This window comes from Typopeltis vanoorti, chromosome 2 (genome assembly GCF_054136105.1).
Source record: "Typopeltis vanoorti isolate ZY-2024b chromosome 2, IOZ_Tvanoo_1.0, whole genome shotgun sequence".
Lineage (NCBI taxonomy): Eukaryota > Metazoa > Arthropoda > Arachnida > Uropygi > Thelyphonidae > Typopeltis > Typopeltis vanoorti.
In genome coordinates, this window is record NC_143550.1 from 5,703,120 (window position 1) to 5,729,422 (window position 26,303).

The 26,303-nt window shown below is 37.0% G+C and overlaps 1 protein-coding gene across 3 annotated transcripts in view; it reads right to left on the reverse strand.

Annotated features, from left to right (window-relative positions):
• The window catches only part of LOC150108796 (uncharacterized), a 478,706-nt gene that overhangs the window by 244,360 nt on the left and 208,043 nt on the right, over positions 1 to 26,303 (reverse strand). For all 3 annotated transcript variants that reach the window (XM_090403306.1, XM_090403304.1, XM_090403307.1), the window contains exon 8: positions 12,487 to 12,593. In XM_090403306.1, coding sequence (XP_090259432.1) covers positions 12,487 to 12,593 — 107 coding nt within the window. The remainder of the gene's footprint in view (positions 1 to 12,486; positions 12,594 to 26,303) is intronic.

Genomic DNA, 26,303 nt, shown 5'->3' on the forward strand with positions numbered 1-26,303 from the left:
AAGACCTAAAGAAAAACTGCTTAAAGGAGTGTTTGTACATGTTCATGCAAAAGACTGGATGGATGGAGGAGGAATGAAGTTATGGATAGATAAAATTTGGTCTAGGCGCCCTGGTGGACTGTTGAAGAAGCTGCCATGCTAGTATGAGATCAGTTTCGTTCTCACACAACAGACGATTTTACAAATAAACTCAAGGAATTGAAAACTCAGTTAGCTGTAATTCCAGGAGTTCTAACTAGTCAGCTTTACCCTTTAGATGTCTGTATTAATAAACCATTTAAGAGATTTATGAAGAAGTGGAACAGCTAGATGCAGTCTTCAGATTTTGAGGTTATGCCATCAGCATGGGTGTGCCGACAACGTGTGCAATGTGTGCAATGCACACTGCCACCAGGATAGTAAAAGCGCCAAAGAGGAGGAAATACTTTAAAAAAATGCTTTTTTTAAAGTGATTTTTTTTATTGGACGGGGGGGGGGGGGGGATAGGGGCGCCAACTAAAGTTTTGCACACAGGTGTCGGACACTACTGGCGCACTACTGGATACAGGGGGCGCTAACTAAAGTTTTGCACACAGGTGCCGGACACTACTGGCATGCCGCTAGCCATCTGGAAGAAGCCTAGCAGTTTGCAAGCTTGTTAATGGGTCAAAATTTAGATACCAACGATTTAATACATCACATGGTGAACTGGTCTATAGACTTAAAACGAAGATTGAAATCCATGCATCCACTAACATGAGTTAACTTAGGAGCGCCATAACCAAGACTATATGGCACTCCTAAGGTACACAAAATGGAATACCACTACGCCGATTGTGAATGGAATCAATTCGCCAACTTATCTGTTATCTAAACACCTGGCAGGCCTCCTCAAACCACACATCCATAATTCGGATACTTATATACGAAATTCGCAACATTTCGTTGAGAAACTGAACAACATCTCTATCTCCAATACTGATTTACTCGCCAGCCTGGATGTTACATCTCTATTCACTAACATCCCTGTGGAGGAAGTCACCGACATTTTAGGAAGTTTGCTCCCACAAGATACTACTTCTCTGTTCCGTCATTGTTTAATATCAAACTTTTTCTTATGGAATAAAACCATATATCAGCAATTAACTGGCCTTGCAATGGGTAGCCCCTTTCTCCATCTTGTGCTGATCTCTTTATGGAGGATTTTGAAAGTAAAATCTTAACTCAAACAGACCCTAAACCCACAGTATGGTGGAGATACGTGGCAATATCTTCATCGTTTGGAACTACACAAAAAAGGACCTGTTTGACTTTCTTAACAAAATCAACTCTCTACACCACACAAAAATTCACTCTAGAACTTGAAAAAGATAACCAATTATCATTTCTGGACACTTTAATTAAGAAGCCTCTCAGTTTACCGCAAACCTACCAATACAGAACGTTATTTACATTTCACTTCCTGCCACCACATTTCTCAGAAACTTAGTATTGTACACATGTTGAAGAACCGTGCCTCTCTCCTTACAACAGATCAACAAGACCTCCAGGAAGAACTATCCCTGATATCCACCAATCTTGCCACGAATGGATTTCCTCGAAGACTCGTCCACAAGATACTTTTCTCTGAACCCCGACAAAGACAATAAGATGATGTACGTTATATTTCTACCATTGTCATTCCATACTTAGGGACATTTTCCAATAAGATTGCTAGACTCCTTAGACCACATAAAATAAGAGTGGCCTTTAAACCCACAGAAATGATTAGACAATTCTTAAGATCTCCAAAAGATAGCCATCCTTTCTCCAAATATGTTGGAGTTTATAACATACCCTGCTCGTGCGGCTTGAATTACATTGGCCAAACTTCAAGGAGCCTTGAAATTAGGCAAAAAGAACACATAGGTGACGTCAATAATAACAAAGAAGAAAAATCGGGGTTAGCTTTTCATTTCTCAAGAATGAACCATACCATAGAGTGGGATAGAAGCACAATTCCTTACATGGAGGAGGACTTCCGCTCCCGAATTTTTAAGGAGGCCACAACAGTTGCCCGCTGTATACAAAACCTTAACAAGAACCAAGGACTAATCTTGCCCGTGATCTGGAAGACCCTTATCAGATCCTGCAACTCACCAGAACTGAATTATAGTGCCAACTATAGAACGTTCCTAAATAACAACAAGTGATATCATCCACGCTCTATGAATGTATTGTACGCACTTTGTTCTTTGTTTAATATAATTGGAATCGGTTGATTATAGTTTGTAACAGTTTTTTACTTTTTAGTGCCTTACATCAGTTATGTACTCTGAAGATGCCAACAGCCTTAGTTGGTGAAACTAGTTGGTATAACTTAGTTGTTTATTATATGCACTTGATCAATATAATCCCATTAAAAGTCTTTCCATAGTTTTTCATTCTTTCCCAGTGCTTTAATACTCCATTAAACTTCCAACATGATGACTCTGCAGAATAGTTTTGCTGATGACAGCATAACTGAAACCAAAAACAGTAAGAGTTCATTAAGAGGGCAGTGCATTTGAGGCTAGCTAGTATAAGATAAAAATAAACAGAATAAAATATATAGTTGGTAGTTGCTATACAATAGGGGCTAGAAGACATAATATGGAAAATATGCACTGATAAATTAGCACAATGAGTGCAGGATAATTCATACGGAAGACTAAACATAAGAATATTTATTTGGGGAGGGAGGGGGATCACGTGGATAGACGGCATGATCACTCTCCACAAACTTTTTTTTTTTGGTTTGAGAGAGAGAGAGAGAGAGAGAGTGATCATGCAATACACAGTATACTATGAGATTGCCAGACAACATGCAGAATTTTAAGTTAAGAAAATTTCACTTTCAGGAAAGAAAATTAAACTAGACCATATTGAATGTCATCAGGTAACTGAGAGTATAAGTTGACCCAAATCTCTTTTCAAAATGTTTATTTTCTGCTATACTTGCTGTAAAAGACAGCAACAAAATTTACACTTACAACTGGCACCTTCTTATACATTACTTTAATGTAATATAGCATAGCAATCACCTGAAGTATTTTATTTACTGTAATTTATGAACAATGCCTTCCAACTTGTTATGTCTTTGGTTTCATATACTGCTCGTGTGATCATCAGTAAGGTTTCATTAAGATTTAAATTTTAAAAAAAATCTACATGCTTGCCCTACCAAATACATTATTAAATACAAATATTTGCATACAAAATACATTAATGTGCCAATATATCAGTATATTAAAATGACAAAAGCTTGTTAGAACATAGTATATTGCATCTAACATAACACTGTTACACAGTACATTAGATGACCACTTAGTGATGTTTTCCATCACCAGATTTAAAGGTTTACATTTTATATCTGGAGTATAAGATGAATCCTGTTCTTACTAAATAGCTTAAAGAAATTACCACGTAGAATATACATTAAAATAAATTTTAATACACTTCCAATATTTTGGCAACGTCACATTGCCATTATCACAGGAACTTAAATTCTGTAGTTCCTGAGATAATGGCAACGTGACATTGCCGAAATATTGGAAGTGTATTAAAATTTATTTTAATGTATATTCTATTGTACATTGTAATTTCCCTAAGCTATTTAGTAAGAATGTATAACCAACGTCTAAGCCTTTCCATGAGAATCCATGAAAAGAAAGATGAATCCTGGTTTCAACTTTTTTTTTAAACTCAAATATCATCTTATACACCAACATATATGGTATATGTGGAATTCAGAGCAGGTATGGTGCAGTGCCAGAGCATAAGGATCTCAAGAGGAAAGATGTCAGAATGAGAGACAGTCAAGAAGTGTTTGAAAAAAGCAGTATCTGACAGCATACCTAGAGCCCACAGAAAAATCAGGTAGGAGTAAGGCAAATAAGCAGCTTCATCAAGCAAAAGCTGCAGAAAAAGAAACAGTTGTGGAGGATATATGAAGAAAAAAAATCAGTAGAAAGCAGTACAAATCACAGGCAAGAAGGATGGCCAGTATGATAAGGAAGACAAAAAGCATATTATGTGAAGGAATAAGTTAAACAGTCCAAAGAAAATCCTAAAGACTTACACTATCTATCAATAATTGTTAGCAATTTACAACTGATTCCAGCAGGCAAACTGTAATATCAGGTATGTCCACCTTTGGCTTTGATCACCTCCTGCACGCTTTGAGGGAGGCTTTCCACAAATGTGCAGCAGACATCAAGTGGAATTTGTCTCCATTCCTCCATCAAAGCAGCACTTAGTTCAGCAACAGATCACGAACGTGCTACTCTGGACCTAAATCGCCAATCCAATTCATCCCACAAGTGTTTGATGGGGTTGAGGTCAGGACTCTGTGCAGGCTAGGACAGTTGTTTAACACCTATCTCTTCATACCATTCCATAACGGCTGCAGCTTTGTGGCATTGGGCATTGTCCTCTTGATAGTAACATAGGTCTGTTCCATAAAAACTCCACAGTCTAGGCATCACCTGATTATCCACAATATCAAGATACTGAGCTGATGTGAGAATAGAATTAGATGAATTGGAGGTGCTTAAAATATTGCACTTTAATGCAAATACAGCCATCGGATTAAATGTAATATTGTTCAGGGAATTACAAGAATGTGCAAGTGAACTAATAGCTTCTATGACGAAGCAATTTAAGTCTCAGTTATGAGCATTAGAAAGAAGTGAAATCAGCTGGTGATCTTGCATAAAGAACATTCCAAGGCAACATTCCATTCAGTAAACAGTAGAATTCAGGAATGGGTGGATAGTAATATAATATGGAGAGTAGCATGGTTTTGTGAAAGGTAGGTCTTGCTTTCCACTATATTTCATAATTTAATCACATTTTATAATAAAGTGAAAAATGAGATGGATAAAGGAAATGGCTACATCATCATAATACTGGACTACGCAAAGCATTTGAGAAAAAACAGGTGTGGATGCGAAGCTAGTGATATGAATAAGAGGGTCACTGACGGACAGACGTCAAACAGTGGTATATGGGCTAAATGAATCTAGGAGAAGGCATATGATTAGTGGGGTGCCATATGGCACTGTACTTAAGATATTGCTATTTGACTTATAAATCAATGATGCAGAAATTAATTTTTCATACATCATTGATTACAGGAAGAGAAAATTAATATTTACATCTGATTTAAGATATATCAAGAAGATATATCCAGTTGTTTGCTAATGATGCAAATCTGGACAGAGCAATAGTCATGATGATACAGAGATCCAAAAGGATAATTTAAACAGACTAGCAATATGGGCAAGGGATAACAGCTCCAAGTTTAACATGGTCAAGTGTAAGGTTATACACTTTGGGATGAAGAGATCACAAGCTGCATGATACACTGATGGAAGTGGAATAGAAGAAACTGATGAGACCAGGGATACAGGAGTGGACAGAGAACCAAAATTTAGAGGGACATATTGCGAAGGTGGCCAAAATAGCTCATCAGATTATGTGAATGTTAAAGAACACACTGACAAGCAGGGTCACATGAATCAATATGCACAGATGGGGACTCCTTAATTCCTCGACGGTGAGGAAATTGGGAAGAGGATATAGAGGTGGGCAACTGAGATTGTTACAGGTCTACAGCACTATGAGGAGAGATTGTAGATCAATGGATTAAAAAGGCTAGTTGATAAAAAGAAGGGATCTGGTAATAACATAAATAAACATTCACACATGTGCCACAGTAGAAATACTATTCATTTTACAATATTTCACCTTACATTTCATAACACATCTGTGAGAGCAAAAAACAATGGTAAGGAAATTGAACAACAGAACAGTGTGTCACAAAGTTTCGAGAGTAACAACGGGAGCTACACCTGGCATTTATTGATCTGGAGAAAGCATACGATAGAGTGCATAGGCAAGAAGTTTGGAGGTGTCTGAGGGAGAAGAAGGTTCCAGAGAAATATGTCAGGTTGGTGCGGGAGATGTACAGAAATGTGAAGACAAGTGTTCAGACCTGTCTGGGACAGACAGAAAGTTTTCAAGTAACAGTTGGCTTGCATCGAGGGTCAGCATTAAGATGAATGGCATGTGTGGAGTGTCTGATCTTCAGAGAGTTGAGGCTGCCAGAAAAGCAAACAACAGGACTACAGGGCGAGGCCTGGTGTGGAACATCACCGAGCATCGGAGTGACCATACGGCATCTGTAGATGCCCAGTGAACATAGAGAGAGAAGGTGAATAGGAGGGCGGTTGATGGAGAGATATCAGAGAGTAGTTTATTCAGGAGTAGAGTCCCAGAGAAGGTCCTTCATTTTAAAAATTTATGGAATTTACAACTGTGTTAAAAAACTTTTTTATTATCCCGACGTTTCGATCTTCACATCAAGATCATCATCTGGAGCATACATTAATATACAAGACAAGCTGAGTTACATTATTAACTGTAAGCTAAAGAAACAATTTTTTGATCACATGTTATTCTACTGTGCATGACCTCAATAAAAAAAAAAAAAAAATTAAAAATTACATCAAGCTAAATTCTATTTACAATGAGAGGAATAAACATATGGTTTTCTTTTAGAAACAATGATGTCCTATTTTTAGTATTACAATTCTTATTTTTGCTTTTAAGATATTGGATTTTCTATAGTCCTGTTTATAGTTGTTCTTAGTGAGGAACGTTCCGTGGGTCGAATATATACTTTCCATATATTTGGGATTTTTAGACCATCATTATTGTTCAGATTCGGGTGGTTGATAATAATCTCACATGCTTCCTTAAATTTCCATTCATACCATGTTTTAGTGCGATGTAGACAGCTAATGCTTTTCCAGTCAATTCTATGTCAAGTATTCAAGGCATGATCAGAAAGGCCAGCTTCACCATAATTATTATATTTAATGTGTCGTTTATGTTCTTTTTGTCTGATAGGAATTGTGCATCCTGTTTCTCCTATATATGGTGTGTTGTGAGTACAATAAATCCAATATACTCCAGGATGGGCTAGTGGAGAGAGTGAGTATTTGGATGAGTTGAGCAAGCTTTTTAATTTTGCAGGAGGTTTGAAGGTGGCTTTAAGGTTGTATTTTTGTAGTACTCTGTTTATTTTGTCTGATGTTCCTTTAATGTAGGGAATGGTTATAGTTTTACTGTAGTCTGGTTTGTCTTTGTTTTTTATTGAGGTTTCGTAGAGAATTTTGTTAATAGTGTTTTGGCTGTATCCGTTTTTTTGCAAAGTATTAATGATAATTTTAAATTTGTCTTTCAGTGCCTGTTCGTTGGAACTGATCGCCTGATCCCTGTTTTTTTAGCGTGTTGATGACACCTAGTTTTTGTGTTTGGTGGTGGTAGGAGTTTATGTGTATATATTGTCCCGTATGTGTCGGTTTCCGGTAAACAGTGAAGGAAAGATCCAGAGGGAAGACGTGTGGCAAGTGTATCTAGAAACGGAAGTATGTTCTGTTTTTCAATTTCAGTTGTGAATTGTATACGTTTGTGTTGTTTGTTTAGGTGGCTAAGGAATGTGTCTAATGTCTGGCGGCCATGGGACCAGATGGCGAAAACATCGTCAACGTATCTAAGCCAGACTTTGGGTTTTAGAGGGGAGGAACCAAAGGCAAGTTGTTTAAAATGCTCCATGTAAAAGTTAGCAATAGGGGGGAATAATCACGAGCCCTGGAATGACTGGAAAAGCACTAGCTATCTACATCGCACTAAAACATGGTATGAATGGAAATTTAAGGAAGCATGTGAGATTATTATCAACCACCCCAATCTGAACAATAATGATGGTCTAAAAATCCCAAACATATGGAAAGTATATATTCGACCCACAGAACGTTCCTCACTAAGAACAACTATAAAGAGGACTATAGAAAATCCAGTATCTTAAAAGCAAAATTAAGAATTGTAATACTAAAAATAGGACATCATTGTTTCTAAAAGAAAACCATCTGAAAGAATGTTTATTCCTGTCATTGTAAATAGAAATTAGCTTGATGTAATTTGTAATTTTTTTTTTTTACTAGAGGTCATGCCAGTAGAATAATGTTAAATTGTGAATGAAACTATGTTGTGTAATTTATTTATTTTCATTCACATTTAACATTGCTTATTATGTATTAATCATGATTTGTATAAAAATTATTTACTATTCCTTAATTTAGGATTACTATTTAAATATTTATTTTAAACTTAACCTATTATTAATTTATTAAGCAATAATATGTGCAGAATTTATAATAACTAAAATATATATATGATGTAACGAAAAGTATTATTATAATTAATTCTATACGTAATGAAAAAGCTGATTAAGTAGCTCAAATATTCTGTTTATTCTTATTTGTGAAAATTTAACGTTATGTAATCACTCATGTAGTAGTAGAGCATTATATTACATTAGCGAAATGTTTGCGTTCATTTGTTGTCATGGAGACACATGAAATAAACAAGCACGAGTCGAAGAAAGCGTGACCTTCGGACTGAAAGGAGAGGAAAATATATAGAAGATTTTTAATTAGAGAGAAGAGAGGAAGTTTTTGCGGAGCAGGAAGGAAGGTAGGATACAAGCAAAGGAAGTGGAAGAAAATTATAAGTTCTCTAGGGCAGAAATTCATGAGAATAGTGTTTAGAAGTGAGCCAAAACATAGTGAATCATATACTTAGCTGCAAGTGAAGTCAGCTGTGTTGTAAAGGAAAATTAATGCCGTAACCGGATAAATAAAGAACTGGACATTCAATGGAAAATTCTGATTAGTTCCAGTTAGTCTAGGATTACGTCTTAATTCTATGTTGCCCTGAGAAGAATTATATTGAAATTAACTAGTTTGAGAAAAGTAAACAAGGAAAGATATCAGTGCCTTATTGATGTGTTTTTTAGAGTAGTGAAGTGCAATTAACAGTAGTTCAGTTAAATCGTTGGAGAAATTTTCTTAATGTGTTCTGCTAACGTAAATAAGTTAATTCATAAGTGTGCTCACAATTAATTCATGTATTGAAGATTGTATCTGGTAAGAGTAGTCATACTTGTTTGTTTATTCTAACATTAACATATCTTCGAAGTTCAAAGTCCGAAATAAGATTGCTTGGAATATTGTCTACCTTGATTAGTGCTTCCTGTGAATTTAAACATTAAGTACAGCTGATAGATATGTGGAGACTGATTAAATAAGAAGGTTCGTTTTATTAACTTGAGTTAAGTAAGCTTGTGATTTTGAAACTGTGAATTGTATGTGAAAGTTTAGAACATTGAATTGGCATGAGTGACTTAGCAAGATATATTAAGTTGATTGTATTGTTTCATTTTAAAGCAGAATTCTTGTATTTGTTATATATATATCATATATTAAATGTTTTATTTTGTTAATCTAAATATTGTGTTTGCCTGAATTCCTTTTTATTGCACCGTTCATAAATATTCGAATCTTGCAGGGAACCCCAAGTGGAATAGTAAATAATTCGGCCTAAATAAATGAGGAGACTGCTAACTTAATTAAGAATTGATCCTACTATTTTATATAGACTAATCTAAAAAATAGGGTGGCGCAGTATAATTATAAATTTCCCTACTTTTGGATCGGTGATCAATTTGCAATTAGTTGTTATATTGATAAGAGTGACTTGAACCAAGATGGCGGATTTAGAACATAACATGAAAATAGAACGTCACGACAATAACATGTGATCAAAGCATTGCTTCTTTAGCTTACAGTTAATAATGTAACTCAGCTTGTCTTGTATATTAATGTATGCTCCAGATGATGATCTTGATGTGAAGATCGAAACGTCGGGATAATAAAAAAGTTTTTTAACATGGTTGTAAATTCCATAAATTTTTAAAATGAATGCTGATCACCGTGTAACTCTAAAAAGAAAGGATCCCAAAGAAGGTCTGTGACAGTGGCATGCTGCAGGGTTCTGTTCTTGAGCCGCTACTGTTTAATTTGTACATTAAAGATATAGGAAAGGATCTGAGAGGAACTGTTCAGTTGTTAATGATGCAAAGTTGGGTACAGCAATAGTTAATACATATAATGTCAAAATTTTGCAGGATGATTTGGATAGATTGGCAGACTGGACAAAAGAGAATGGACATCAGTTTAATGTGGCAAAGTGCAAGGTTATGCATTTTAGGGTGAAAAGATTACCAGCTGTATACCACATTGGTGGAATTGTACCCCAGGAAATTGATAAAGCCCGAGATTTGGGAGTGTTAATGGATAAGGAGTTCAAGTGTTTTTTTTTTGGAGGGGGGGGGGGAACAACAAAAATCGCTAAAGCAGCTTATCAGATTACTTGGTTACTGAAGAAAAACCTTGACAAGCAGAGACAAGAAGATTATTGTTCCTCTTTATCGAGCCTTGAGAAGACCCCATCTTGACTATTGCACATAGATCTGGGTGCCAGGATTTCTTGGTGATGAGGAAGAGGTGGAGAGGATCCAGAGGTGAGTGACCAAGATGGTAGCAGGTCTATGGAATGAACCTTACAAGAACAAGTGGAAGATGTTTAGGTTATAGAAACTGGTTGATAGGCAGAAAAGGGGTGATAATTGAGACATACAAATTACTGAGAGGTTTTTACAAGATTAATTTGAGGATATATTTCAGAACAGGTATGTTGGTGGGAGAACTAGGCACCATCAATGAAAATTGAGTAAGAGTGTTGTTAGCAAGGGTGTTAGAACTAGGTTTTTTGCTTGGAGAGTAGTGAATGAGTGGAATAGGTTGCCAGAGTCTGTTGTGGGTGCAATGACTGTAAATGAGTTCAAAGCAAAGTATAATAGATACTGCACAAATGTTGGATAGTTCTTGACATGATGTTTATGGTCTTTCTCGATGAGTCTAAGGACTCCTTGAAGTTGCCCGTAATAATAACAATAAGGTAGTTGTTACAATTAATGTTTAGTCTATGAAGTAGAGCTTCAATACCTTCTTTGAATACACTTTCATATCTGTACATAGGTCTGTGTAAAAGTGTGTTTGTCCACTGGATGCTACGGTTTGAGTTTTCAATTCCATGCTGTGCCAGGCTGAATTTGTGCAAAATTTGTACAAAATTGGCACATGTGCTGCATTGTTTAAATTCCTTACCATTGTTCTTCACTGTCACTGATTAAATCTCATGATATGTAAGATGAAATATTTGTGAAATACAGGGTGTTCGGGATAAATTTGACAGTTTCGTAAGGAAAAAGAAAATCTTCTTTGTATCTATTAAATTTAATGAATTGACAAAAAAACATTACAGGCAGAGTTAATTACAATACTATCAACAAGATTTACTCAAAATAACCACCATTAGCATCGATCACAGCTTCAATTCTGCTTCGGAACCTCGAACAAGCTGATGCTACAGTCTCCCTGGGAAGGGCCGCAAAAACTGTTTTAATTTTATCCATTAACTGGGCTTTTGTATTACTGGAAGTGCGATTGGTGTCTTTTTCAACTGCGCCCCATACAAAATAATCCATGGGGTTAAGGTCTGGGGAGTTTGGAGGCCAAACATTTGGACTGGTGAAGTCGTAGAAATTTTCAGACAACCATTTTTGACTTTTCCCAGAGGTGTGGCAAGGGGCCGAATCCTGCTGCCATACATACGGCCTACCATTGGCTACCCTTGTTATCCAGGGCTTGACTACAGTTAGCAACTCCACGAACAAAGCCCGAATTCCAATGCCAGGGTTCTTCAACACCTGTTCCTGCAGATTTGCGAGGACTTCTGCTGTACGAACGCAATCAGATCGTCTTCTAGGGATCTTTCTTCTTGCTACATCCTCGTAGTCACCATTGCAAGTCTCCAGTTCATGCCTGATTGTTTTTACTGTATTCAGGGAGCATTGGGCAGCAGTCGTAATATCCTTATTTTGATGGCGGGCACGAATCATCATGATACAAGTTATTCTCTTCCATGATTCAGGTGGGTTCCAGCTAACCATCCTTTCTGACATCTTGTATATGAATGAAGAAGGGTCCAAACTTTTAAATGAAGAGAAGTGTGTGTTAATACATGTAACTTACGGAAAAATATAATTAATTATAAATATGTCAAATTTATCCCGAACACCCTGTAAATATTATCTTCTTCTGTGGCACATGTGTGAATGTTTATTTATGGAAACTCCACAAGTCTTGCTATAAAATATAGTGGTAGAAATATATAAATTGTCAAAGGAGTTTTACAGGATTAACACAGAAGACTTTTTTTTTCAATATATAGGAGCAAGGAAGTAAACAAAGGATAATTTCTTCAAAATATGTAAGAGTTTGGTTGACAAAGGCATGCTAGTTTTTTGTTTGGAGGGTGATTAATAAATATAATGGAATGATAGAAAAAGTTGTTAGCAAATGAGTTCAAGAAGAAGTATGACGTGTGAATGACGGTTGGAGCAGGCTTCCTATGAAGTCTTTAACTTCATGGAGATATGTCTGAGAAAATAATAATAATAATAATAATAATAATAATAATAAATAAATAAAATAGGTGAAGAAACTGTAAGCTGACCTGGGTAAAGAAACATGTTCCACATGAGAAGGTTGAATGGCAGGAATCTCAGGAATGGTTTCAGGTTCTTCGATATCAAGAGGTGGAAGATCAGGGATTCCAGTAATCTATGGTAGCATAAAACAAGTGTAAAATTTATAAGAAAATCTTAAATAATGTCTATTTATTATTATTATTATTATTATTATTATTATTATTATAACGTGACACCTCGAAAGAGTTCATGGACTCTTCGCGTGATGGCATTTCTACTATACTTTGCTATATACATCCTGCCATCGACTCTACTACTTAATTCTCCAAATACAACACAATGATGCTACTACCATCAGTGTCATTTACCACTTCCCACTAGCAATGGTATTTTTGTCTGAAAAGTGCGTGTATTCTCATGGCTGATTTGCCTGTATGTGGAAGATATAAAGATTCCTCTCATCATGACAAGAATCAAACGCGGGTCTTTTCCAACCAAAGGGCACAATATTTGACTGCTCTTCCAACTGAGCTGCAGAGGTGCTAATTGCAACAAACTGCAAATATTTTTAGACACAATTACTACACAGTTACAAGGAGTATGATGTGTTTACTCTGTTCATGGATCACCTTTTTTGTCTTATATGTTAATAATCTTGTGGCTTCCACTGGCTACTTAGCATGTCCCCTAGATGGCAGATAGGGGAAAAACTCTGACTACCATCTGTTGGATATCAGAGCAGCTCTGAATATATTGAATAGAGCCATGGACCAGTGGTTTTGCGACTGCCAATCCCATGGAAAAATATTGCTATTCACCAACTCGCAATGGGCTAGTGTGGTAAATTATGGCCCAATCTTCCAAGATGAATCAAACAGAAATAAAATGGCCCTCGTTCCCCAGAGGTCAGATTGTTATTACCTATGGCAGCAGGCAGTTATACATGAAGGCAGAGGGTGCTAAGAATCTCCAGGAAACCAAATCATGCTCCTATTGGAAACTAGACCTTGGAACTTTAAACTGTAGGACTCTGAGCAGTGAAGCATGGATAGCTGAACTAACTGAAGAGCTAAAGGGAATAAAATTAGACATTCTTGGACTGTGTGAAGTTAGATGTAATGGTGAAGAAATTCGTCAATTAAAAAACTGAGACATACTATATTATAGCGGCCAAGATAAGGAAAGAATCAGTGGAGTTGGATTCATGATCTATGCACTAATCTATGCACCAACAATAGGTCATACTCATAAAGAAATTGAAGACTTCTACCATGATGTATCCCAATTTTACATTAAAGCAAAACATCATATCAGAATTGTAATGGGAGATTTTAATGCTAGAATTGGTATACAACAATTAGATGAAAGCTCAATGGGAAATTTTGGATATGGAATGAGAGATGATAGAGGAGGAAAGTTAATAGAATTTGCAGAAAAAGAAAACCTGTACACCATGAATTCTTTTTTCAAAAAAAAAAAAAAAACATGCGAAGTGGAGACATTGAAAAGTCCAAATGGAAAAAAATAATTGACACTGACATCCTCAGCAAAATATTGTTAGACCACGAAGCAAAAAATGCAAAACGACTGACAAGATATAAGATGGTGTACATGAAAGAAACAAAAATGAAATGAAAGCTAGAGAAAATGAGTGAGTGATAATGCAAGGATGTAGAATGAAAGTTTTGGAAAAAAGTTACGAAATGAAAGTGAAATTGAAATGAAATGAAAGCTAGAGAAACTGGGGGGTGGGGGAAAAATGCAATGAAGTAGAAGCGAAAGTTAGTGATAAGGGAGCAAAAGAAAGTATGACTGAGGAAAGGGAAGTGCAGCAGAACGAGAGATAGCGAGACTGCAGGAGTGATAGAGAGTGAAATTATTGGAATGCAAGATTTAATGAAAGTTATTGAAAATGAAAAATGAAATGACGAATATGTGGAGTGATGTTAGTCGTCTAGTGGAAACTAATGAAAGTGTACAAGAGAACAGAATGAAAGAAAAAAGACTAAAAGAGGTGATAAGTGATTCCAGGATAGCAGTATGTGGAGATTCCATAATTAGAGGACTAGTTACTGAGAGAGTCCATAAAGTCTGCTATCCATGTGAGATAACGAGCATGATAATTAAGGCATTGGACATGAGGAAGAAATGAGCAACAGAGTTAGTCATGATTGTGGGGATGAATGATGTAAGTGGACATAAGAAGAATGTGAGGACAAATATCAGGAGGTTACTGAGTAGAGTGAAAGATAACAGTGCAGTATGAAAGGATGTCAGTGTGTTGCCAAGGAATGACGATGATGAGTTGCGGCGGAGAGCCAACATCATGAATGGTATGCTAGCAGAGTTGTGTGAGGAGAAGGAAGTGCAGTTTGTGGATGTATGGCATGTGCTTGAGGGAAGAATAAAATTATACAGCCTTGATGGGTTGCATTTGAATGGCTTTGGAGTGAGTATAATGAAAAACGTGCTGCTGGATGAAGGTACAGTGTGTGTCAAAGTACAGTGTGTGATGCATGCAAGAGATCAGAAGAAAGAGATGAAGGGAAAAATCTGAAGAGTGCTATCGAAGAGACAGAAGTGCTTGGCAGTGGAAGAGAGAACAGGAATGCAAGAGGAACAGGGAAATGGGAGAGCTCAGGTGGACAGGGAGACATGGAATGGCAGTGAATGTGTGTATGAAGATGGAATATATTGCGATGCAGGTGGGGGAGTTGAGACTGAGCAGATATATGTGGTAAGTGGGGAAATCGCAATCAACACATGGCTTGGATAGCACTGGTTATAGACCTGAAAAAGAACTGCTGTGTTTGCCAGAAGTATTAGAAATAAGGGGGATGAAATGGTTTCAGTGATGGAGTTTATTTGCCACAAAATCATTAGAATAAGTGAAACATTGTTGAATGAAGATGATATCGGAACAGGAATAGAAATGGAAGGATACAGTATTTTATGTGAGGCCTTTGACAAGATACCACATGGAATTCTAATCAGTAAACTGCAGCATATGGGGATGGATATAGGGTTGGTGAGATGGATAGGAGGGTGGTGGTTGATAGATAGATATCAGAGAGTAGTTTATTCAGGAGTAGAGTCCAAAAGACGGCCTGTGACTAGTGGTGTGCTGCAGTTCTGTTCTTGGACCACTACTGTTTAATTTATTATTATTACCCTAAGACCTCATGGAGTCAAAGACTCATCTGGGATTTGTTCATTAACAATATAGGAAAGGATCTGAGAGGAACAGTTCATTTGTTTGCTGATGATGCAAAGTTGGGTACAGCAATAGTGAATGCACAGGATATCATAATTTTGCAGGATGATTTGGATGGTTTGGAGGACTGGGCTAAGGAGAATGGATGTCAATTTAATGTGGCAAAATGTAAGGTTATGCATTTTGGGGTGAAAAGATTAGCAGCAGTAAACCACAATGGTGAAACTGTACTCCAGGAGATTGACGAGGCCAGGGATTTGGGAGTGTTGGTGGACAGGGAGTTGAAGTTTAGGGGGCACATTGCAAAAGTGGCTAAATCAGCTCATCAAATCACTTGATAATACCCCATCTAGACTATTGTGCCCAGGAGGTGGAGAGGATCCAGAGACGAGTGACCAAGATGATAGGAGGTCTATGGAATGAACGTTATGAGAACAGGTTGAAGATTTGTGGGTTGCAGAAATTGATTGATAGGCAGAAGAGGGGTGATATGATTGAGATATTCAAATTACTGAACGGTTTCTATAAGATTAATTCAGAAGATATCTTTGAGAACAGGACTGGTGGTGGGAGGAATAGGGGCCATCCACGGAAACTGGGCAAGAGTGTGGTTAGCAAGGGTGTTAGAGCAAGGTTTTTTACTTGGAGAGTGGTGAATGAGTGGAATAAGCTGCCAGAGTCTGTTGTGGGTGCCATGACTGTGAATGAGTTCAAGGTGAAGTATGATAGATACTGTGTGAATGTTGAATAGTTGTTCTTGACATGATGTTAGGACCTCCCTCCATGAGTCTGTCGACTCCTTGGAGTTGCCCATAATAATAATAATAATAATGTGAGGATAGAAAGGGCAAGAAGGAAGGGGGAGTGTTGCTGATGATAGCAAAGGACTAAGTCCACATAGGGCAGACATGAAAGAAGGACATAGGAGCAATGGTTATGAGGCAGTGTGGTATAACATGGAGGTTGAGAGGAAGACATATTTAGCTGGGTGTTACTATAGGCCTGGGAATGCAGAAGATAGTGATGAAGAAATGTATAAGCAACTTGGATTTGTGAACAAAGGAAGGGTAATTATTATGGTGATTTTAAATATGGCAGTATAGATTAGAATGAAGAAAGCATTTGGGATTAAGGAAAATGAATTCCTTAATCCCAAATTTTCAAATTTCCACTGTGTTTGACTAACTTCTGTGTTTGTTTTTAACTGTGAGTAGAAGGAAAATGAATTCCTTAATCCGAGTTCTTCATCACAGGCAGTATGTAAAGGAGCACACACAAGGATTGAGAGTTCTAGATCTGATAATTGCATCAGAGGATGTAACCGTGAAAGCAGTTTCACATGTTCCTCCAGTTGGTGAAAGTAATCATGAAGTGATTACCTATGTTGTGGCTAGTTATATGCAGACTTTTGTGAGGAAAGGATATATGTGGAATTATAAGGCTGATATTATGACAAGCTTAGGAGACAGCTTGGAGCTATAGCACGGAACGAGGAGTTGAGTGATAAGGAAATAAATGCTGCTTTGGAAGTGACAAAAAAATACATAACAGCATCAATGTGTGAATGTATTCCGAAGGCCAAAAGGCTGAATAAGGTAGGTGTAAAATGGATGAATGAGGAAGTTAAGAATGAAACATTTTTAACTGATATATCAATAGTTTCCACTGTGTTTGACTACTTTATTGCATTTCATTATAATGATTACCTTGCTTCTGTGGTCCACCATATTGTGCAATATTTTGTAATGCAAAACTCAATCACTAAATTAAAAATTAAACCACATGGTTGAGAAATCATTCATACTAATTAAAATGTTTCATTCACAATTGTGTACTGTCACTGGTCACTCAACAACTCTGGGCAGAAGAAATGCATCCCGAGTGATGACAATACCCAACTGTGAATAAAGAATTTTAAATATTAAAAGTATGAATGATTTCTAATTAGTATGGTTTATTTTTTAATTCAGTGATTGAGTTTAACATTAGAAAATATTGCATGCATATTTGTATTTTAAAAAACCATCCATCTGAGTCATTCCTGTGAAGTGATTCATGCATACCTCTGCCTGGATCACTTCACAGGTGCAAACTATAACTGTTGCTACACACAACAGTATAATTTGCCTTGCTCTTCATTTATTGTCAATTCAGTTTAAAATCATTTACAGTGCAGAATATATCTATACTCCAAAAATGTCCTGAAAGAGGAAAAGTATATTTAATATAAATGCATAAAAATTTTAGCTTTCAGGAACATGGAATGAAATGAAACAGATAGTACTTGTTCCAAGTTTCATTTGTCCTATTCTACAATAAGCACTATACTAAAGAATAAACAAAATGTTTATATTGGATTACATTAGATTTGATTAGATTAAATTAGATTAGAGAGTTAAAAGTGTATTTCTAGAAATGTAACTCTTAATTCATGGCAATGTATCTACAGGGTGGTTTTAGGGTGGTTTGATTTATAACTTGATTAACTGCTGTTTTTAGGTACCAATTAGGTCATCTAAGTGGAGGTCTACTGAATTTCTGTGATTCGTACAAGTTTGCTATAGTGAATATCACTCAATATAGTGTGTAAGTGTTAATTAAAGTGATTACTCATCACTTTAATATACCAATAAAGATTGAAACAGGTCTAGGTAGTTGCCCTTCCCATAATGTCCCCCTCCCCATTTTAATTATTTTTTTTTAATTTAATTTGATATAATGCTGTTTCATTTCATTATGCAATTAAAATTAATTTTATTTCAAATCACTTAATTTGAAATTTGGACCTTAATTGTAAACTTATTTTACTGTAACCACCCACTAAGTGGTATCTGCCATGTGGTTCAGCTCTGTAAATAGGCTAAAAGGTGAAGCTACAACATTCTTTGTTGTAGCTTCACCTTTTAATTATGCTGATGCACTAATAAAGACCAGTTAGTTTCTGGTTGAAATATTTGCAGTAATAAAATTACTATATTCTTGCGAATATGTGTGTATAATAAATTATATATGGGAAAACTTCTACATTACTTCAACCTTAGTATCCGTTCTGGGTCTGGTTCCCACTGAGGACATTTTATGATCTTTGGGCTTGCTTGATTCCTGGGGAGAGGAGAGGCTTTGCTCTCTGCTCACTGGCAGGTTTTTGCCTGTGACCAAGTGGAGCCACTGCTGAATTTCTTGTCCTGGAGTCATTCAGGAGTGATGAGTTTAAAATCTTAAATGATCACTCAATGAGATTTACAATGATCTTGTAGATCATTCAGAGTTTTGAGAGAGGTATCCCCGCACTTTAACATAACTTTGAAAAGCCTTGCAAAAATTCCTCAACACCTACACAGGAATCCAACCCAGACTTTCAAATTTACGGACACTACACTCTGAGTTATTAAGACAAGTGCAGTAATATTAAATGATGGAAAAATAAAATGTTTTAATTTGCCATAATATTTCACTGTGTACATGACAATCAAATAATTACAGAGCATTGCAATTATTTATTATAATAAAAAATAATTATTTTATAGAAAACTAGTCCTGCATGTACTGTACAGAGACCTTATAACAATAATAATAATAATAAATGATAATAACTAATAGCACAATACTAGTGCCTGTGTAGCTCAGTGGAAGTGATGTTTGTACTCCTCAGGGCTGGACAGCCTGAAGAAAGAGTGGTGTGAGTTCGATTCTAGTTGCCGACTAGAGGAACTTTTTTGAGGAATCGTGAGAATCTGTGTGTAAGAGTAACAATGTTAGGTAACTTTGTTAATGATGGCAATGGTTATTATTATGGAAATGATTATGAAGACAGAACAATTCTGTGTTCATCCAATTCATTCGCCCTATCATGCATGTGTAACAATGTCTGTATAACTAAGGAACTAGATAAGAACAAAGAGATGCAAGTTGTTGAACTGTGTCATGCAGACGACAGATAAGTGTATGCAAAAGAGCAAGCATGTAATTAATTATGTCTGTAAACGAATGCTAGGGGTATCAGAAACAAAGGAGTAGATTATGTTGCCTTTGTTAATATATTGGGACCACATGTTGTACGCATTAGTGAGACTTGGCTATCAGAAGCAGAAGTACTAACTGGTATTGAGTGCAAAGAGTACAGCATTTTTAAGAAGCACAGAGTGAGGAGTGGGCATGCTTCTAATGATATCAAATGTCTTGAATCCAGTTAGAGTTGAGACCTATGACTGCAATACCAGTAACAATTTTTTATGTGGCATGAGTTTGAAGTGATCTGGTGTGAGGTGGAGTATAACAAGATTGAATACCCAGTGGGGTGTTGTTACAGACCTAGTGAATTGGTTGCTAGTGATGAAATAAAGACAATGGATGAGAAAAGAGTAATCATAATGGGTGACTTTAATTATCTGAACAATGATTTGGTAGCTGTAAAATCACATGAGCAGAATGAAACTAATTTATTGAGCTGTTGCTAGACAACTTCCTCAAGCAGCATGTGACAGAAAGAACTCTTGGTCAAAGTGTGTTAGATCTGATTATAGTGTCAGAGAGTGTTTCAGTTAAAGACCTAACTATTATGCCTCTGGATGGTGATAATGATCATGTGGTACTCACTCAGGAGGTGGTAAGTTTATGAATCTTCTATTCAGAAAAGGTTACATGCTGAACTACAAAGCAGGAAATTATGTCCACCTGAGGGGTATGTTGGGTTCTATGTCTTGGTATAGTTATTGGATGGGAAGATTATTAACAATGCATGGGAAGCATTTAAAAAATGCTTAAATGATGCGACATCAGAATATGTCACTAGAGGTCAAAGAATAAATAGAGCAGGAGTGAAATGGATGAGTAATCTAATTAAGCAAGAGATTTGTAAGAAAAAGATGATATGGAAGGAATATCGTGTGCATGAGGATGATGTCAGTTACGATAATTACCAATAGCAGGCCAGAAGAGTCAGAAGTGTTGTACATAAAGCTAAGTCCGAGTACAAGTTAAAGACAGCCCAAAAGAATTCTATTGTATGCTGCTAAAAGAAAGAATGAATTTGAAAGAATAACTGATGCAGAAATGATTGTTCAACAAAGGAGAAGCCATGTTGCTAAAAAGCTATCAACCTGGCAGCATATGCAATGCTGAACTCATCATTACCTCTTCACCATATGAGGGAACTCATGTGGACGAGGTGGAAGTACTACAGCTGTTGCACAAACTGAATAATAATTCTGCAATAGGAACAGATGGGATATTAGTTCTTCAGCGGCTAGAGTCGCTGAAGCACATGGCAGTGGATTTGAGCTGGGTTAAAAAAAAGCGTTTTTTAAACGGTATATAGTGTGACTCTGTCACGAATTGTGCTACGTTTTTTTCTCAGTAACACACGTGTTCTTTAGTGGTACTGCTTTTGGACTTTAGTTGTTATATTGTGTTATTTTTGAGTTATCAAGAAGGCAATGGAAGAGAAGATAAGTTTTTGTTTAGTATAGTAAATATAGTTTATATTTGTAGTAGTATAGCGTGAGTAAATTAGCTTACAATAGAGCATATCGCATAGTATTTAGCATTTAGTTGTAGTAGTATTTAGTATTTATATTTAGCATTTAGTTGTAATAGTTCCACGGTACTAAGTTAATGATGGTGGCGGCCGCAGCTCCAATTACAAATGGTGTATCACCAAGTCCTCCCCAATTCAAGGACTCTATTTTGCACAACATAATAAAGGATTTGTGGCATGCAGGACTTCTGCATGTCACATGTATGCGATGCAGCAGATGGATATGTGGTGGGCGAGAGAAGAGGGAGTGCATATATGCATATAATGTAGGCAATGGGAGGAATTCAGAGAGTTAGATGTTACAATATCTGACCTCGCAACAGCAGCAGGAGAATCTCGAGAGAAAAGTAGTGTGATAGGTAAGAATAAAGAGCGAAATATGAATGAAAAAATAAGAGTAGAGAGTGTGGAAGACTTGAATGATTGTGAAGTTTTCGGAGATGGTTTTGATTGGGAGGATGAATGGCTAGTAAGAGTATCTAACTTGCAAGGAGAGAGAGAGAGATGAGCTGAAAGAAGAGGTGGAATGTCTGGGGAATCGGATGAGAAGTCTGAAAGATGAGAGTAGGCGATCGGAAGAGATGAATGCAAGACAAATCAGAGGAGGAGAGTGATAAAGTGTTATGGGAATGATAGAAGAGGAGAGAATAGAAATAGTAGAAGAGAGGGAATGAGAGAGAGGTATGGGAATGATAGAAGAGTTGAGAATAGGAGCAGTGGAAGAGGGGGAAATGAGAGAGAGTTATGTGAATGATAGAAGAGGAGAGGAATGGAAACAGTCAGAGAGAAAAAGTGAGAAGAATCCAAGGGAGTGCTGGAACCAGGGATAGAGTGATGGCAGGACAGAAGGTAAGTAGGGGAATACAGAGAGAAAGGGTCAGAAGAGAGAGAGTGAGGGACGCAGGTGAGCAATCAAGGAACAGAGTGGTAAGAGGTATGATGTACGGAGACTTGATGATCTGTGTGGTGCAAGATAGGATGCCAAAGGAGTGCTTGTGTGAAGGGATGAGAGAAAGTGTGGCTATGGCAATTAAGCAAGGGTGAAAGGATGGAAGAAATTATTGTGATGGTGGGCACAGATGACTTGAGAGGCAGTGTAAATCGAGTAGCAACAGATCTGAGATTCATGCTTGAGGTTGTACAAAAGAAAACGCAGAGAGGAAAGATAGTGTGTGTTACCCAGGTAGGATAATGAGGAGCTTAGTAGAAGAGCAGTAATAATGAATAGCATAATAGCCAGAATGTGTCAGAAGAGAGGATTGGAATATGTGGATGCATGGGGGACATTTGAGCTAAGAAAGGAACCGCATAGAGAGACCACTTGCATTTGAACGAGTAAGGACGTTAGACATCTGGAGAGATTGCTGTTTTCTGAATGAATCAGTGTGTCAATACAGGGAAACCAGAGTTCCCAGGATCGATGGTAGCAGGGATGGGAATGGGTGCTTGGGGGAAGCAGTACAACAACAGGTAACGCTGAATCCAGTGGGGATCCCGAGGGGGGATAATGATAAGTATAGAAGCAGTGACATTATCAATGAGACGTGGTTGATGGAAGAGGATATAATAACAGGAATATAAGTAGCAGGGTACAGCACTTTTCAGCAGGATAGGAGGGAAAAACGTGGTGGTGGAGTACTGTTGATGATAAGTGATGACTTATGCCCCCTAAGAGTGGAGGTTTTTGAAGGCAGAGACACTAATGGTTTTGAAAGCATATGGTGTGAGGTAGAGGTGTGGAAGACAGGATATTTAGTGGGGTGTTGTTATGAGCCAAGGAGTACAGAGGGTGGGGAGCAGGAAATGTTTAGGCAGTTGAGCTTGGCAAGTGCAAGAAGAATGATTGTTATGAGAGATTTTAACTACAGCAGTATAGGCTGGGAAGAGGAACATGCATGTAGTAATAAGGGAATTGAATTTCTAGAATTAATGAAGGACAGATGTCTTAGGCAACATGTAATAGAGGGAACAAGAGGTTCAAGAATTTTGGATTTGGTCATAGCATCAGAAGAGCTGATACTAACTGAGACGACATCTCTTCCACCAGTTGGAGAGAATGACCATGTGGTTTTGACTTGGAAGATGAATAGACATGCAGGAGTATCAAAGAAAAGGGAACATATGTGAAATTATAAGGCAAGTGATTATAATAGTCTCAAATATCAACTTGGGGCAGTTCCATGGAGGGAAGAATTGGCATGCCATAATATCATTACTGCTTGGGAAATGGTAACAGAATATTTGTTAGCAGCAATAGTAAGCTCTATTCCATGAGTGTAGAAGAGAACACAATTTGGTGTGAAGTGGATAACAAACAACATCAAACAGGAACTGCAGGTGAAAAAGAAATTATTTAAGAGATATAAGAAAACGGTGGAGAGCAGATTCATGAAGAATATAACACTGAAGCCAGGAGAGTGACTAATATGGTGAAGAATGCAAAACTGGAATATGAGAAGAGATATAAGATCCAAAGAAAATCCTAGGGAATTTTTTAGCTAAGTGCCAGTAGGAGGAGAAATGATTGTAGAAGAATAACATTGTGGGATAAAAAGAGGAATAGAGTGACTAATGCAGAGGACATAGTAGAGGTGTTCAATGAGCACATTATTGGAGTATTTCATCCTGGAGAACAAGGTTTTAATACTAGAGGGGTAGGGCAGGTTCAGTGTTTAGAGGTGCAAGAGGAGAGCAAGTTCCAAATACTGAGTACTCTGGATATCAGTAAAGCTGTGGGACTGGATGGTTTTTCACCACGGGTTTTGAGAGAATGTGCTAAAGAACTGACAGCTCCGTTGACCTGGCTTTTCAATGAAAGTCTGGCTATGGGAAAGGTACCCAAGGTAAGATAGTGCCATTGCATAAGAGTGGTAGCAGACTGAAAGTGTCTAATTATAGGCCAGTTTGTGTGTCATCACTAGTTGTTGAGGTCTTGGAGAAATTAGTGAGGGACTATATACAACGTTGTGCAGATGAGAGTAATGTTATCTGTGAGACTCAACATAGATTTGTTAAGGGGGCGCTTTTCTTAAGTAATACGATTGCCTTTTTATAAGGCACACACTGCCATTTTTTTTTTATTTTGCAAAGGCATATGACAGGATGCCACATGACATGTTGATATTGAAGTTACAGCAAATGGGTTTAGGTGTCAGGCTAGTCAACTGGATTGAGGATTGGCTGTCTGATAGGTATCAAAGATTTGTGTAAGGTGGGGCAATATCTAGGAAGCAGAAGGTTATAAGTGGGGTTTCACAGGGCTCATAGTAAGACCTGTATGATGAGCTGAAGCTAGGAAGGGGTATTAGAAATAGTACAGATATGGCAGCCCTGGAAGAGAATTTGAAAAAACTAAACAGGCAAATGATTGGGGGGGGGGGGGGGTCAGTTTAATGCAACAAAATAAAGTCGTGAAGTTTGGGATACATCGAGGCTCCATATGGGAGGCTGCATACTCGAGTGTAGGAGCTGTACTAGAGGAAATAGGGGAGACAAGATATCTGGTGGGGATGATCGATAGAAAACTGAAATTCAGGGGCATATTGCAAAGGCTATGAAGGTAACCCACAGGATTGCTGCAATACTGAGAAAGATGCTAACCTGCACAGATAAAAGAGTTCTCATTCCATTGTATAAAGCCCTGATCAGACCATACTTAGACTACTGTTCTCAAATTTGATCCCCAGTATTTGAAGGGGATAAATTAACTGTGGAGATGGTGCAGAGGCAGATAACAAAGATGGTTTCAGGAATGTACTGTTGTGTTGTTTCAAGGATACTTGCGACATAAGACTTAATGATATAATCACGTAATCACAAGAAAGATATTTATTTAACCAAATATTTCGGTCTGGAAATATTTGGTTAAATATTTAAGGCTAAACTTCCTCCTTCCAACATATCTCCTTCTGAAATGAAATCTTTACAGTCCTTGAGAAAAAGTAATCACCTCATTATCACTAAAGCTGACAAGGGGAAAGCAACAATAGTTATGGACTCAGCAAATTACAGAAGAAAACTTTCTTTTTTGCTTCGAGATCGCTCCACGTATCAAGAAATTGATTATAATCCAACCAACAGACAACTAAAGAAATTAAATTCTCTCCTTGATGAAGTCATCAGTTTGGATAAAGACACAATTGAAAGACTTAAAACTCATTTTGCAAGACCTCCTAGATTTTATGGCCTTCCAAAAATCCATAAGATTGACTATCCTCTTCGTCCAATAGCAGATTGTATTGATTCTCCTACTACTTACCGTATAGCCAAATATCTAGCTAAATTATTGAAATCTTACATTGGCAACTCTAATTCTTTTTTAAAAAACTCCTCAGATTTCTTAGAAAAATTAAAAAATGTCTCATTACAACCTACAGATCTTATGATTAGTTTTGATATAGAATCTTTATATACCAATATACCTCTCAAGGAAACTTTAAAATTACTTGCTGACATCTTTCCTCAAGATATTATAAAACTATTCGATTTCGTAATACATTCTGGATATTTCGTATGTCAAAACAAATTTTATAGCCAAGTAGAAGGAACGGCCATGGGAAGTCCTCTTTCTCCGGCTTTAGCCAACTTTTATTTAGAACATTTAGAAAAAGTCCTCTTCACATCTATTTTCCCTCAACCGTCTTTTTGGGTAAGATATATAGATGACATATTTACTATTTGGCCTCACAGCAAAAACGCTTTACCTTCCTTTTTAAACAGTATTAATTCCTTGCATCATCGCATAAAGTTTACTATGGAATTAGAAGAAAACAACCAGTTATCTTTTTTAGACGTTCTCCTCATCCGATCACCTTCAAATATTCTTACAACTACAGTATACAGGAAACCAACATTCACAGGTCGTTATATTCTTAAAGAATCAGCCCATCATCCATGTCAAAAAACAGGAATTATAAAATGCCTCATCAGAAGAGCCAAAACTAATTGTTCTACTTTTGATTATCTACAGAAAGAACTTTCTACTATCCAACAACACATGAAACTCGATGGCTTTTCTGAAAAAGTACTCAACGTCTTCTCAATTCTTATAATCCTCCACAAAACAACAAAGTTTCAATACGTCGAGTGCCTAT